Below are 16,271 nucleotides of genomic sequence, written 5' to 3' on the forward strand. Positions count from 1 at the left end.
CCCGGAGGCACCGGCCACAGTCTCCCGAACTCCCCACCTTCGTCTTCGCAGCTCCTTCCTCCTCTTTTACCTGGACTGCTGGAAAGCTGGCTGGCAGAGGGCGCGGCTTGCTGCCCTTGCTGCTTGGTCGAAGTACTTGGCGCAGACTCACTCCTCAGGCTGCCTAGACTCATTCCAGCAGGAGGCATCATGAACAACCCCTCGGAATGTGCTCCCTTTGGGTCCTCCGTGCTTGTCATTTTCCTCATGTAGTGTTTGGGGGTACCCGTTGGGGACGCTGAAGGCACAGATTCCTGGGGAAAAAAAATAAATAAAACTAGAAGGTAGGAATGGGGCGACTATATCTTTACTCTCCTGAAAATCCTACCCCAGTCCCTGGGCTCTTCAAAGACTCTATGACACTTGGCACTTCCCAAGCCCCCCAAATCCCATAAACAAAAGGGTAACAGGGTCATGATCTTTCCTGTCATGTGTAATTATTTACAGAGATGTTACTTATAATTCAACACCTACTGAGAACTATAGCCATCTTGCAGGAATATATTATCTGTTGGCTTGAGATGCCAACTGTTGGTGGTTCAGTCTAGGTCAGACACAGCGAAGGCAGAGCTCTTGGCCATACAAAATGTGTTACTGCTTTGCTGGAGGGGAGGGGCCTGTAATTCTAAGAGAACATATCTACAGCAACATGGTTCCAAAGGAATGACACCACGGTAGCGTGTCTACACCTCCTAGAAGTCACTCCGTCTGGGCTTCATTTCTCATCTCTTCAAGTAACCGTGCAAATGAAGACAAAATGAAGACCACAGGAGGCTGGCCATTCTTATTATGTTTCTGTTTAAGGGCATAAAAACTAAGGGCAAATACTGAGTAACGGAAATTAATTCTACTGAAAACAGGACACGCTTTTCTCACATACTCAGTACCCTCGGTTCTCTGCTAACAGTGGAAATCTTCTCCACCTGAATGATTCAATAACTGACTTTTAAACTTCACCCAAGCCTCCATGCTACCTGTCCGCAGGGCTCTGCCACCATCGACCCACTTTCACAGGCGTGCTGGGGGGAAGGGGAAGAACGGGTTTCCCGCCAGCACTGCCCTATGTGTTCATGCCTCGCAGCTCTGAAAAGGAGGCGGTAATACTGTTCTTCCCAGTTCTCTTAAGTACAGCGATTCACAAGTAACAGTGGAAAAAAAAAAAAAAAGTTCTTAATTTCCGCATTTTTTTTGGAAGGCAAATTGCGAGGTAAATGCTTTTAAATATTTCGACATTAAAAACCTTCCTCCCGGGGCACCTGGGTGGATCAGTGGGTTGAGCCTCTGCCTTCGGCTCAGGTCATGGTCTCAGGGTCCTGGGATCGAGCCCCGCATCGGGCTCTCTGCTCAGCGGGGAGCCTGCTCACCTCACCTCTCTCTCTGCCTGCCTCTCTACCTACTTGTGATCTCTCTGTCAAATAAATAAATAAAATCTTAAAAAAAAAAAACAAAACCTGCCTCCTTTCTTAATTTACTTAAACTCTAGAGAGTAGCTGTTGCCCTTTGACTTGATTCATCTCTACATCCTCTCTGTAGTTGGTTTAAATAAATCAATGGCTTGAGGAGATTAACGCAAAGCTTATGAAAGGCTGACTTAGAAATTATGGTTTAAGCGCAGCAAACTGTGGTTGAGAAGAATGAAAGGAGAGCATATGTGAAAGATCCAAGCCTGCGCTCGTTAAGACATGGATTTGTGTAAAACAATCGCAAACATACTAGAGTCAGGGGTGGGGGGGACTCAAAGGCAAATACCACCCCACCCCCCTACCTTCCCTACCCCTCACCCCCCCACACCCCCACAAGCTTTGATTTCAGGATTGTTTCCTGCTCTTTAACCACTGGAATGCATACTGGACAAACCTCACACATGCAAATACATTGAAGGGAAAATGTAAATGCAAAGTGATTTTAGGTGAAGAAAGTAATTCTTCACTTCATCTAGGCCTAGATCAACCAAGCCTGACTGTGCCTGTGGAAAGGTGAGCTCCACAGACAGGGTTATCTGAACACAAAGACTTGACCAAGCGACACACTCCAAGCAGCCCTTATGGAATTCTACAGAACAATCACTGGCATGTAATGAGATAAAAGTTTGCCGAGGACTTAAGAAAATTAGATCACCAAGAAATTACTGCCTAGAGCCAAAAAAAATTTTTTTTGTTCCTTAAGAAGGCCTTCTCTAGGGGCACCTGGGTGACTCAACCATTAAGCATCTGCCTTCGGCTCAGGTCATGATCCCAAGGTCCTGGGATCGAGCCACGCATCGGGCTCCGTACTCAGTGGGAAGCCTGCTTCTCTCTCTCCCACTCCTCCTGCTTGTGTTCCCTCTTCCACTGTCTCTATCTCTCTCTCTCTGTCAAATAAATAAAATCTTTAAAAGAAAAAAAAAAAAAGGAGAAGAAGAAGGACTTCTCTAGGCAGGAGGGAAGTGACTCGTCAAAGGGACAAAAAGGTAATCAGCAGGCTTTCCCAGGTAATGTGGTTCCCAAAGACGTGGGTTTTCCAAGTTTTCTTTTTAAAGCATATGAATGTGAATTGACTGCTGAATCCCATAAGGTTTTTCCGAATACCAGGGGGCAAAAAGTATATTATACCTTGAAGAAAAAGCGATCCTTGTAGGCACTGCCACTTAAAATCAAATCCTCAAAAACAAATATAGGAAAAGTCTTTCATTACAATACTGCAATCTACATGCTGTCATTTGGCTTATTTAACAAAACAGAAACTCATGTGCAAAAATTTCTTCAAATATTTTAGCAATTCTTAGAGTCCAACTTCTTAGTGCATGAGCTCATATACAGATATAACCAATACAGAACATCAGGTCCTTTACCTTTTTAGGAAGGGGAGAGAAACATAAATGGTATTATTCAACCTGATCACTCCTTCTGGTTCTAGCTGATTTCTTCCTAAAAAATTTAGTCCTCAAAACAAAAATTTACCACAAACAAAGATATCCTGAAGAACGTACTGTCGGCTCAAAAGACCGTTCCAAAGAAGGGATTCAACTCTCCCTTGGGCAGTTGATGGCAGCACAGCTGGAACAAGATGTTGGAACAACGTGTCCCAAGGTGACAGTGAGGACAACCTTCACATGCAAACACAAGCTCTGATACATTTGTTTAATATCTAGTCATGTTGGGGTACCTGGGAGGCTCAATCGGTTAAACATCTACCTTCAGCTCAGGTCACGATCCCAGGGTCCTGGGATCGAGTCCCGCATCGGGCTCCCAGCTCAGTGGGGGGTCTGCTTCTCCATCTCCCTCTGCTACCCTCTCCCCTCACCGAAACTCGGGTGCTCTCTCTCTCTGGTCTCTTCCAAATAAATAAATAAAATCTTTTTTTAAAACCTAGTCATGTTAATTAGAAATACCTCATACTAAGGATATTTTAGAAGCGAGAACTTCTAGAAGCAGTTACCAATCCTTCTTTTCACAAATGTATCCTTCTTTTATGTTCTTTATGACTTTGGTCAGTGAACAGCAAAATGTTTCTCTCTCAACTGCAAAAACAGACTTTCTTCATTAAGACCCAGGTTGCCAGATTCTACCAGGCCTGCTGTTAAAGACCAGTGGAAACTGATTTTATTTTTACTCTCTTAAAAAACCATACCTAAGTGGAAGCCTACTTCTCTCTATCAGAGCAGGGAAGGCCTATCATTCTGGCAGGAGGGCTTCCTTCAGCGAGGTCAACAGCAATCCAGTCCTGAATCATCAGCTCTGCCTGAGGGCCCGACTACGAAGCTGAAGCTGTGAGGTCATCGTGGGGGTGTTCAGCCTTCCCATGCTGAGCACTGCTGCTCAGGCATCACCCTCTGCTCTGATCACTGCATCAGGTTTCTTTGAGTGACTACAAGTGAGGTGATACATGGACAACCCACCCCTCAACCCTTCGTCCAAACACCGTCACTCTGGTCTGAACCCAAGGTTATGACACATGAACATGGCTGCCACGTCCACGCCGTCTGTCTGCACCCTTCTTACTCTATCAGCTCCCACTCGCTGAGTTAAGTATTTTCAGCTCAGGATGTGCAGCTTAGTAAGAGTGAGTAAATGGATGAGTGAGAAGCAAAACAAATGAAGAAAAATATGGAGACAGTAATTTGAAAACAAAATTATTTGAGTTCAGGTATTACCAACAAATATCGTCTCCTGTTACTTTCTGAACAGAGCTGAGGTTCTTGGCAACGTCCTGGTGACAACTAGAACCCAACTCACAGTTTTTCATTTTCTTTTCCTTCTACACCTAGAGAGGCAAACAGTAACTGCTCAAATTTGTGTCTTTTCTGTGATCATCTCTGGAGTTCTTCCCTTGAAAATTATTTTAATGAACTCAGCCACACCCTTTAGAAAATTCCAAAGAGCTACAGGTATGCAGGCCGGGGTCCGTAAGGCACATGGTAGGAACAGCCTTCCCCAGCTGACTGTCCCCACACAGGCCTAATCCTAACAGCGCAGGGTGAAGGCATAGCTCAGCTGAGAGTGTAGGAAAGGCAGACACACCAAGTCTGAGGCCCGTGCTGTACTTCTGACTAGCTGTATTATCCAAAAGAAATGACCCACCCTAACTAAGTCTCCATATCTTCAGCTCGAAAAATGGGGTTAATAAAACCAGATACCCCCTTAGGTTGCTAAGGAGAAAAAAAAAATCGACAAATATGTAAAGAGCTTAGCACTGGTTGGTATATAAGAAGCATCCAATGAATGTTGACTATGTACTGCTATTATTGCCAGTCGTAAGAGCTCATAATGAAATCCCGTGCACCTCCTCCTTCAAAGGCTCTCTCCCTATGTTATTAGCTATTAGACTAAAGACGGGCATGACTAGCTACGAATTTCAGTAACTGCTTTTCTGACAAGCTAAAATGAATTTGTTCTTCATAAGCAAATATACTGCAAAGCCGTCGTGGAAACCAGCAAGGTTCCATTAAAATACACACCTCGAACAGCAAGACCTCGTCCTAAGTTCCATCAGTGTTAGCCTCCCTGACTGCAGAAGTGGGTGGGAGGGGCCCAAGAGACCACCTTCGAAACAAACACCGTGACTTACTACATGAACGTAAAATGAAAGCAACAATCTTCAGCCCAGTCACTGCTAAACATTGTCATAAGAAATAAATAAGAGCTAAAGTAGTTTTAAACTGTAAAGCCACACACTATATAAAATTTTATCATGAAGATATGAATGGCTTCAGATAAACCATGGGCCAAATCCCATCCTCTGAAAAAAGGCAGGTCACGTAAAAAGTTGATCACTTATAAGGTCAGCCTGTGAGAAAAGCATTATACAGACAGAAGGTTGGTTCTGTTGGTTGTTTGCATACAACTGGTAAAGGTTATAATTTATACTATCTCTATTAAAAGGTTAACTGAAATGTCAATAAAATGTAAAAAAAAAAATTGTTCAAGCCGCATACACCACAAAAGTAACAGCAGCTACAAGTCATCTTGGGGCAACATATGAAATCTTCCACTGGCCCACGAGTAGTTGGACTATTTGAGGGAATGGATATTGACGGCTCACCTTATCTTGTAAGGAAAAGGTCCCAGGAAAACCAGCAAAGAGAAACTTGTTCTTGACCTTCAACTTCCCCAAATTTGCTACAATCAGATTATTTGATCTGGAACTTTCAGGGATAAGGAGAACGGGAGCACCCGCCTCAATATCCAGGAGAACCCGTGAACAGCGCTGGGCTTGGTCTCTCACCTGAAACAGGAAGAAAAATGAACTCAGAGGCTCCATCAATGCCCTAATCTTGTAACCAGACAGCCTCCGGCTCCCAAAGTTCCATGAATTCATGATTCTAAAACAACTGAAATCACACAGAATATATTCCAGCACCATGGAGTTACACTAGAAATCGATAACAAGATTTATAACAAGATTGGAAAACCCCCAAATATTTGGAAAGTAGACTACACACTTAATAACCCAAGGGTCAGAGACGAAATCGCAGGGAAACAGAAAAATATTTTGGCCTGATTAAAAAAAAAAAAAATGGAGCATATTCAAATCTGTGGGACACACTTAAAACAGTGCTTAATGAAAAATGTATAGTATAGTATTAAACGCTTATTTTATGTAAAAGAATAAAGATTAAAATCACTGACCAAAGTCTAAGAAGCTAGAAAAAGGAACAGCAAAATGAACCTAAGTATGTAGAAGGGGAAAAAATAATATAACGCAGAAATCAGTTATTTAGAAAACAGATGGATAATTTTTAAAAATCAATTAAACATTTATACAACACGATACCCAACAACCATAGAATATACAATATTTCCAGGTGTACATGGCATACTCGTTGATAATATGCCTGGGCCATGATACAGGCCTCGATAAGTTAATTATTTGAAAAGGCTGATAAAACCAATGAACCTCTAGCTATACCAATCAAGAAAACAAAAATAGTCACTATCAGGAAGAAGTATGGGACATTGCTACAGAACCTACAAAAAATTTTTTTATTATTTTATTCATTTCAGAGAGAAAGGGAGAGAGCACGACTGAGTGGGAGGGGCAGAGGGAGAGGGAGAAGCAGACCCTCACTGAGCAGGGAACCTGATGTGGGCTTGATCCCAGGACAGCAGGATCATGACCTGAGCAGAAGGCAGATGCTGAACCGACGGAGCCACCCAGGCATCCCCACCAGAACTTACAAACATTTAAAAATAAGGCAACCTATGAACAATTTCATGCCAACAAACTGACAATTTAGATGAAGTGGAGAGATTCCTTAAAAAGCACATGCACAGGGGCGCCTGGGTGGCTCAGTGGGTTAAGCCTCTGCCTTCTGCTCAGGTCATGATCTCGGGGTCCTGAGATCGAGCCCTGCATCGGGCTATCTGCTCTGTGGGGAGCCTGCTTCCTCCTCTCTCTCTCTGCCTACCTCTCTGCCTACTTGTGATCTCTGTCTGTCAAATAAATAAATAAAATCTTAAAAAAAAAAAAAAAGCACATGCACAAACCATCTATGGCTAACATCAGATTTACAGAATGTTTTCCCGCTTAGATAAGAAACAAGGCAAGGGGCTCCCCTCTTACCACTTCTATTCAACATTATGCTGAAGTCCCTAGTCTGTACAAAAAGACCTACAGGTTGGAAAGGAAAAAAATACAACTCTCTTATTCCAAACAACATAATCACCCATGGAGAAAATCCTAAAGATTTAGGATAAGTTTAGCAAGAATGAAGGGTAAGAGCTCAACATGTCAATATATGAAAGTTAATTATATTTCTCACACATTCAATAAACAATTGGACATTGAAATTTTCTTAAAAATTGATTATCATTTACAATAGCATCAAAATTTCAAAGACCTAGGGATCAATTTAACAAAAAAGATGTGTGAGATCAGTAACACAATAGTGAGAGAAACTGAAGTCCTAGTTAAATGGAGAGCTATATCACATTAGAGGTCCAAAGATTCAATATTATTAAGAGATATATAGGGCGCCGGGGTGGCTCAGTGGGTTAAGCCTCTGCCTTCGCCTCAGGTCACGATCTCAGGGCCCTGGGATAGAGCCCCGCATCGGGCTCTCTGCTCAGCAGGGAGCCTGCTTCCCCCCCCTCTCTCTGCCTACTTGTGATCTCTGTCTGTCAAATAAATAAAATCTTAAAGAGAGAGAGAGAGAGAGATTCAGTGCAATCCCAATCAAAATCCCAGCAGATTTTACTGTAGAAAGATTCTAAAATTTGTATGGAAAAGCAAAGGTCCTAAAGTAGCCAAAACACCTCTGAAAAAAGAACAAAGCTAGAGGCTTACACTACCCAATTGCAGGACACGGTGTAAAGTGACAGCTGTTAAGATGGTACCGGCATACAATTAAACACAAATCAAGGGAACAGAATAGAAAGTGAAGAAATATACACATCCCTGTATGGTCCACTGTTTCTCAACAGATGTGCCAAGATAACACAACGGGAAACGAACAGTCTAGAAACGCACCTGGGGGACAAAACAGCTCCCCCCTCACTTCATACAATACACAAATATTAACTAAAGGGACACCTGGCTGGCTCTCAGTCAGTAGGGCATGCACCTCTTGATCTCAGGGTTGTGAGTTCAAGCCCCATGATGGGTGTAGAGATGACTTTAAAAAGTAAGAATATTTAAAAATAATTTACTCAAAATGGAAGAGATCTAAAATTATAAAACTTCGAACAGAGGACATAGGAAAAAATTTTCGCCACCTAGTGGTGGACAAAGATTCCTTTGACAAAACACAAACAGCACTAACCATAAAGGGAAAAAATTGGACTTCATCAAAATGGAAAAACTTCTGCTTTTCTTTTTTTTTTTAAAGATTTTATTTATTTTATAGACAGAGATCACAAGTAGGCAGAGAGGCAGGCAGAGAGAGAGGAGGAAGCAGGTTCCCCACTGAGCAGAGAGCCCGATGTGGGGCGCGATCCCAGGACCCTGAGATCATGACCTGAGCCTAAGGCAGAGGCTTTAACCCACTGAGCCACCCAGGCACCCCCGAAAAACTTCTGCTTTTCAAAGAACAGTGTTAGGAAAATGGGAAAAAAGCCATAGACTGGGAGAAGGTATTCACAACACATATATCAAAGGGCTTGTACCAGAATATACAAAGAAGGAAAGAATATCAATTCTACACAAACTCTTCTGAAAATAGAAAAGGGAACACTTCAAATTCATTCCACAAGGAAAGCGTTACCCCATTACCAAAACCAGAAGAGGCATTATTTTTTATCCCAGGAAAGAAACCTACAAACTAATATGCCTCAGGAACATAGATATAAAAATCCGTAACAAATCAAGAAAACTATAAAAATACGCGCATAATACGTAAATGAATGAATTGGCTGTTTTCCAATAAAACTTTATGTACGTGTGTATGTAGGTGCATATTCTCACAGGCCATACTTTGCCAACCCCTAGAATAACTGAATGCTTTTCCCCTATGATTGGAAACCAGGTGAGGATGCCTGCTCTCACCCTTCCATTCAACATTGTCCTGGAAGTCTTAGTCAGTGTAGTAAGAGAAGAAAAAGAGTTGAAAGGCGTACAGATTGAAAAGGAAAAAGTAGGGGCGCCTGGGTGGCTCAGTGGGTTAAGGCCTCTGCCTTCGGCTCGGGTCATGATCCCAGGGTCCTGGGATCGAGCCCCACATTGGGCTCTCTGCTCAGCAGGAAGCCTGCTTCCCCCTCTGTCTTTGCCTGCCTCTCTGCCTACTTGTGTTCTCTCTGTCAAATAAATAAATAAAATCTTTAAAAAAAAAAAAAAGAAAAAGAAAAGGAAAAAGTAAAACTCTATTCAAAGACAACGTGATCATCTATGCAAAAAATCCTAAAGAATCTCCAAAAAGTAACTGGAACTGGTAAGTATATCTAGCAAAGTTGCAGGGTGTAAGGTCAGTGTCTAAAAATCAATTTTATCTCTATGTATATACTCTACAGAGAATCAGAAATTGAGACTTTTAAAATATCACTTATAACAGCATCAAAAATATAAAATGCCGGGCGCCTGGGTGGCTCAGTGGGTTAAGCTCCTGCCTTTGGCTCAGGTCATGATCTCAGGGTCCTGGGATCGAGCCCCGCATCAGGCTCTCTGCTCCGCAGGGAGCCTGCTTCCTCCTCTCTCTCTCTCTGCCTGCCGCTCTGCCTACTTGTGATCTCTCTGTCAAATAAATAAATAAAAATCTGTTTAATTAAAAAAAAAAAGATGTTTTAAAAAAATATATATATAAAATGCCTAGGGATCAATTTAATCAAAGGTGTGTAAGACCAGTACATTTAAAACTACGAACACTCCTGAGAGAAACTGAAGACCTAAATAAATGGAGAAAATAGGCCACACTCAAACAAAAGACTCAATAGTACGAAGATGTCAATTCTCCGAAAGTTGACCTACAGATCCAATACAATCCCAATCAAAATTTCAGCAGGCTTTTAGAATCAGCTTGTCAGTTTCTCTAACAAAGCCTGCTGAAATTTTGATACAGAAACTGACAAGCTGACTCTAAAATCCACACAAAAAAACAAAGCATCTAGAATAGCAAAAACAATTTTTTAAACTTTTTATTCTTTTGGGATTTTTTTTTTTTTTTTAAAGGTGGCTCCATTCCCAATGTGGAGCCCAAACACACCAACGTGGAGATCAAGAGTCATGTGCTATACCGCCTGCACCGGCGAGGTGCCCTCACCAGAACAATTCTGAAGACAGTTCCTTATAAAGTCAACCACACAGTTACCACCTGGCATGGCAATTCCTCTCTTCGGTCTTTCCTTAAGAGAAATGAAAACATACAACCACACAAAGATCTCAACACAAGTGCTCACAGCAGTTTGATTCACAATAGCCAAAAACCTGAAACGACCCAAATGAACATAAAGAGGGTGAATGGATAAACAAATTGTATTACATTCAACGGACAGAATACTACTCGCCAATAAAAGGAAACCACAAGGCTGCTACTTACAACAATATGGACGGATCTCAAAAGCGTTGCGCCAAGTGAAAAAAGCCAGATACAACTATGCAGTGTGATTTCATTTATAGAATATTCTAAAAAAAAAATAAAAAAAAAAAAAAAAACAGAAAAGAAAAAATGGCAGAACTATTCTGACGGAAAACAGACCAATGGCTGCCAGACACAGGGATCAGGAGACTGTTTGCCTAGGAAACAAGGAGACTTTGTGGGTAACAGAAATGTTCTAAAAATCTGGATGTGACTGGGGTTCCAAGACTATACAACTGCTAAAACTCATTGAATTATACTCTTAAATTGCTTAATTTTACTGTAAGCAAATCATACTACAATAAAGATGACAAAAAGAACAGTACACTAATATAATGAAATGTTTCTCATGTATTGATCAGTGAAAATACAGATTACAAAACAGTGAGAACACGACAGTCCTAATTTTCTACTTAATTACATTTTTATTGATTTTATTATCTATAAAAAACATTTATTAGGGCAACCCTGTTGAGGCCCCTCACTTTTGACAGCTTTTTCTGGATCTTCACTTAATAAACTTCTATCGCTTTACTCACAAAAAAAAAATTACTTTTTAAAAAGAAAAAATATAGCCTTTATAACATAAAAAAGCTCTTCTTTGTTTGGTGTTAAGCACACAAGTCAGGAGAATTCACAACACAACAAATAGTGTTTTTACTTTCTAACCGTAGATGATTTGTTGGTATGGTCTATCAACCCATGTCTATCGCCTGTTTGCTTTGTTCTTTGAGTAAATTTTAGAATTACAAATTAACTCATATTCACTGTAATGAACTTAGAAGGGAAATTCAAACAAATAGAAGGAATCTGATATCAGCGTAACATCACTGCCAGAGATCAAGGTTGTTACCATTTTGGCAGGTTAGTGCAGGCTCTCCGAATGGGAGCTCTGAAGCCTGTCTACCTGAATCGAATCCCCGCCCTGGTCCCTCAGAAGTCTGGCCAGCCTGGGTAACTTGTTAGGTCTCTGGATCTCCCTCTCCTTACCTGCGAATGGGAGGAATTGTAGGCCCTACCGTCAGAGCTGTTGGAAGGACGAAATGTCCCCCACCCACGTGTGGCATATGGAAGCACTCATCTAGGAGCAGGCAAGTCTACTGCAAAACCAATGCACTAAAACTGCACAGTCCTACTCTTTCAACACGCCTTAATAGTTCCATGTTACCCGTATCCCCGTTAAGAGAAAAGCTGAATCATGAGTTAGCCAGAGTCCCAGGCAAGCAGAGTTAAGAACCACTGTTTCCTGGGGCACCTGGTTGGCTCAGTCAGTTAAGCATCTGCCTTTGGCTCAGGGTCCTGGGATCGAGCCCTGTATTGGGCTCCCTTGTCAATAGGGAACCTGCTTCTCCCTCTCCCACTCCCCTGCTTGTGTTCCTCTCTCTCTCTCTCTGTTAAATAAATAAATAAAATCTTAAAAAAAAAAAAAAAAGAATTACTGCTTCCTCACTGATGAAATGGCAATAATGCATCTGCCCACCACTCCCTCACTGGTTATAATCATAACTAATTATATTTTCTGCGGGTATTATCATCTCACTAAAACACGAGCTCCATTAAAGCAATCACCTTGTCTTCCTTGTTTTCCATTACGTTCCTAGCACTGGCAGACTCTGACAGATCATTTGTCAATGAACATTCACTAAATAATTCACAGAAATGAACAAACAGGTTGTCACAAGGATCAGACGGGACATGTGCGAGCACTCTGACAGCTCCCGAGCATCATGACTACACCACTAAGCGAGCATACAGCATACTTATTTTGTATCTTCATTTTCCTCTAATATCGGAGTCAGCAGAACAGCAAGAAGAACTTGCTACTGGTGAAACAGCTTCTACTGGCAACACCCAGGCTCCAGATTCTTGTACCAAGATTTTAAAACTCTAATACCATATCTTCGCTCTGCCAAAATTCTGCACTCCCAGTTGCTCAGTAAATAAAGAAGTTTAACAAATATTTGAAACAACATGTAGAGCATAAGATGCAGGAAAACCGTATCGTGCTTCTGGAATAAAAATAAATTCACACTTGGCCCAGTCGAGGTACGTGATGCTCTTATAATTTCAAACATCAAGATTAAAAAGAAACGTCAAGTGCTACTCCATCATTATTTACAGACCCTGGAAAATACAAGAATAAAAAATCCAGCTTCAAGTCAAAGGCAGAGCATACCACCTGTCACCAGGAAAAAGGTATTTAAATTTCAACAGCCTCAAATTTTACCAGCAAATAAAAGTACATCTTTAGCTCTCTCCATACATCTAAGTATGCAAAATCTTAAACGTAGGTGGTTCAAACAGCTAGGATTAAAGATCTTGAGATCAGCTTTTCCTCAGAGTCCATGCACTTGGCATTGTTCAAAACGGAAGGTCAGGGCGCCTGGGTGGCTCAGTTGGTTGAGTGATTGCCTTTGGCTCAGGTCATGATCCCGGAGTCCTGGGATCAAGTCCCACATCGGGCTCCCAGCTCCATGGGGAGTCTGCTTCTCCCTCTGACCTCCCTTCTCGTTCTCTCACTCTGTCTCTCTCAAATAAATAAATAAAATCTTAAAAAAAAAAAAAAAAAAAGGAAGATCATTCCTTCACTACTTGTCTTATCTAACTTGGTATCACAAAAACTTCAAATATTTACCTGTTTAATTTCTGCCTAACCCAGGAAATTAAACCCAATTACACACTAATGTACACTGTCTCACTTCCTACCCCTAGTGATTCCTCACAGTACCACTACTGCTTAAACCACACAGGTGAAAATAATCATGTTAAGGGTACATGATTCTAATAGGCAACGTTTATTAAAAGTATCGAATTGAGAGTCATAAAAATGTTCATCGTTTTGACCAAACAATCATTTACAGGATTCAATATTATAAAAATAATTCAAAAAAATGAAAAAAAAAAAAAAAAAAAAACTAGGTACACAATGCTATTCAAAACTGGAAGCAATTTAAATGTTAAAGAGCAAGGAAATGGTTAAGTACACTGACTTAGATGGATTATACTGTTACCAAACAGGATCACTAGGAAAAAATGCAAAGCAAAATGGAAACAGATTATGAAAAAAGGTTAACACGATGGCTTTCAAAAGTGCATGCATAGGAGCACCTGGGTGGCTCAGGCATTAAGCGTCTGCCTTCAGCTCAGGTCATGATCCCAGGGTCCTCGGATCGAGTCCTGCAACGGGCTCCCTGCTTGACGGGGAGCCTGCTTCTCCCACTCCTACTCCCCCTGCTTATGTTCCCTCTCTCTCTCTCTCTGTCAAATAAATAAATAAAATCTTTTTTTTAAAAAGTGTATGCATAAAATTAACACATTTTACGTTACTGTATGCTATTCCTCAATTTAAATGTTTTTTTAAAAAAGCACAGGGAGGTGGAATTAAAATTTTAAAATTAAAAATAAGAAGTAAAAATAAAAGGCATAAGTAGACCACAAATAAAATGCCATTTTGCACCATTATTGGTGCAAAATAAAAAGGTTAACAAGTGTTGAATATGAATTAAAGGATATGAATTCATACAAGGATATGAATTAAAAGGAATTCTTATAAATTGCCAATGGGAATGTATAATGGTTTTGGGAAACAATATGGCACTATCTTGTAAAGCTAAACATGTGCATACCCCCTGGGCCAGAAATCGTGCTTGGAGAAACTCTTACACGTGTGCACTAAGAGACATAGTGCACAACAGCAAAACACTGTAAACAACTAAATGTTCAACAGGAAAACGGATAAATCTGTTCTACACGCAATGAACTATAACAGTGAAATTAAATGTAAGGCAATCACGTGTAATAGCCTTAATGTTTCTAACCAAATGAAAATGGAAAAAAAAAAAAAAAGCAAGCAACAGAACATTAAACACAGCCTAATACCATTTTTTAAAAGATCAAAACAAATGAAATAAGATGTAATATGGGAACTTCTGTTTGAGGGATCACAAGACCCAAAAATCAGGAGAGTAGTTACCTAAGGAGTTGACAGCAATGAGATGGGGAAGGAACACGTGCAGCAGCATTAGCAATGTTGTAATTTTTATTTCCCAAATGTGCGAAACTGACATGCTAGAGATATTCTTTTATATGTGTCAAATACTAAATTTGTTTTAAAAGTTTCTGAAGAGAAAAAAAGTTACATACTCTATGATTACAACCATGGAAATATGCATAGGGAGAAACTTAAGAAACAATGAAAACAAATTAAAATATACCTGGGTACTAGGACACTGATAAGATTGACCCTTTTTTCCCATAGTCCCTATAATTTGTGCTTTTACAGATAGATAGATAGATTGATCAACTGATTTTTTTTTTAACTAAGTAGGCTCCATGCCCAGTGTGGAGCCCAACACAGTCCTTGAACTCACAACCCTGAGATCAAGACCTGAGCTGAGATCAAGAGTCAGAGGCTTAACCAACTGAGCCACCCAGGCACCCCTGTGCTTTCGTATTTTTTAAAAATTATATTCCCTCAAAGATATACAGGAAACAGGTAACATTAATTATTTCCAGGAAGAGAAACTGGGTGATTGAGGAAAAGTAACTGAGAAGGAAACTTTTCTCCAAATGTCCTTTTACATTGATTCTATATGAAATCAACATGAAACATATTCAAAAAATTTAAATAAAATTAAATTAAACTTTTTAAAATGTTGTCACTATAAAGACAGCACCTATTTAATTATAATCTATTACTTAATGAAGCTTTAAAATAAGTAAGTTTTACAAAGGACTGTACCATAAACATTTGCTGTGGTTCCCAAACTCTGTGCCAAGACATCATAAGACACTGCCACGCAGGTCCATGCTGCCAGGACATTTCAAATTTTTGAGACAAACACATCAATCGTTGGACACTGCACATACTAGGCTAAGGTAGTTCACGTTCAACGTTAGGTCATGCTACTTTCCTTTCAATGACATGGCACCTTCGCAAAGCGGGGTCTCTGGTGGCTGCTGCGATAAAGAGTAGGGCCATGCGACCATGAATGAGCGCCGTCATGTCCTGCCTGGTCCTAAGTCTGAGAAGCTGAAAGGTGCCCAAGGGCACTTACATCCCTGCTAGCAAGTTATTTATTTACAAATGGGATAAAAATATAACTCTTTCACTTATATGTTATTTTTTAAACAGCTACTGAGTCATTAAGAATTGTGTACGTACTTATTTAGACTTAACTACTTTTTTTTTTTTTCTTAAGATTTCATTTATTTATTTGAGAGAGAGAGGATGAGCACAAGTGGGTTGGGAGTAAGGCAGCGAGAGAAGCAGACTCCCCACCGAGCACGGAGCCCGATGCGGGGCTCGATCCAGGACTCTGGGATCATGACCCAAGCCGAAGGCAGACAAACGCTTAACCGACTGAGCCATGCAGGCGCCCCTAGACTTAACTACTTTTTAAATGGAAAGACCATTAGGTGTGTCTTTGGCTGAGGACGTGCTGTGGAAATATTTCCAAAACACTAAGAGAACCATGAATGAAGAAGCTAGGAACCGCTAATCTATTTGGAAAAAACTCTCTTTATTTAACTGGTATGTTCCTTGGAAACACTTTCCAAGAGAAGTGTCTCCACCGAAGTACTAAAGGGGACCAGAAGTCTTCAGTGTTAGCCATAAATTCCGTTTATCTTCTTTAGAGGAAGCTAAAGCTGAATCTTAGAGGCCATTAACACGCGACACGACGAAGGAGGAACGGAAGCTCTCCAATTACAGAAAGACTCCTGTAGATCATCGGCTACACAGAGGACA

General features: G+C 40.7%; 1 protein-coding gene across 1 annotated transcript in view; it reads right to left on the reverse strand.

Annotated features, from left to right (window-relative positions):
• Window positions 1–16,271, reverse strand: part of LOC111154928 (vacuolar protein sorting 13 homolog D) — a 255,254-nt gene that overhangs the window by 194,142 nt on the left and 44,841 nt on the right. The window contains exons 25-26 of the mRNA XM_022514884.1: window positions 5,560–5,742; window positions 71–293 (exon numbers count right to left, since the gene is read on the reverse strand). Coding sequence (XP_022370592.1) covers window positions 71–293; window positions 5,560–5,742 — 406 coding nt within the window. The remainder of the gene's footprint in view (window positions 1–70; window positions 294–5,559; window positions 5,743–16,271) is intronic.

This window comes from Enhydra lutris, unplaced genomic scaffold (genome assembly GCF_002288905.1).
Source record: "Enhydra lutris kenyoni isolate GAN:26980312 unplaced genomic scaffold, ASM228890v2 scaffoldscaffold38, whole genome shotgun sequence".
Lineage (NCBI taxonomy): Eukaryota > Metazoa > Chordata > Mammalia > Carnivora > Mustelidae > Enhydra > Enhydra lutris.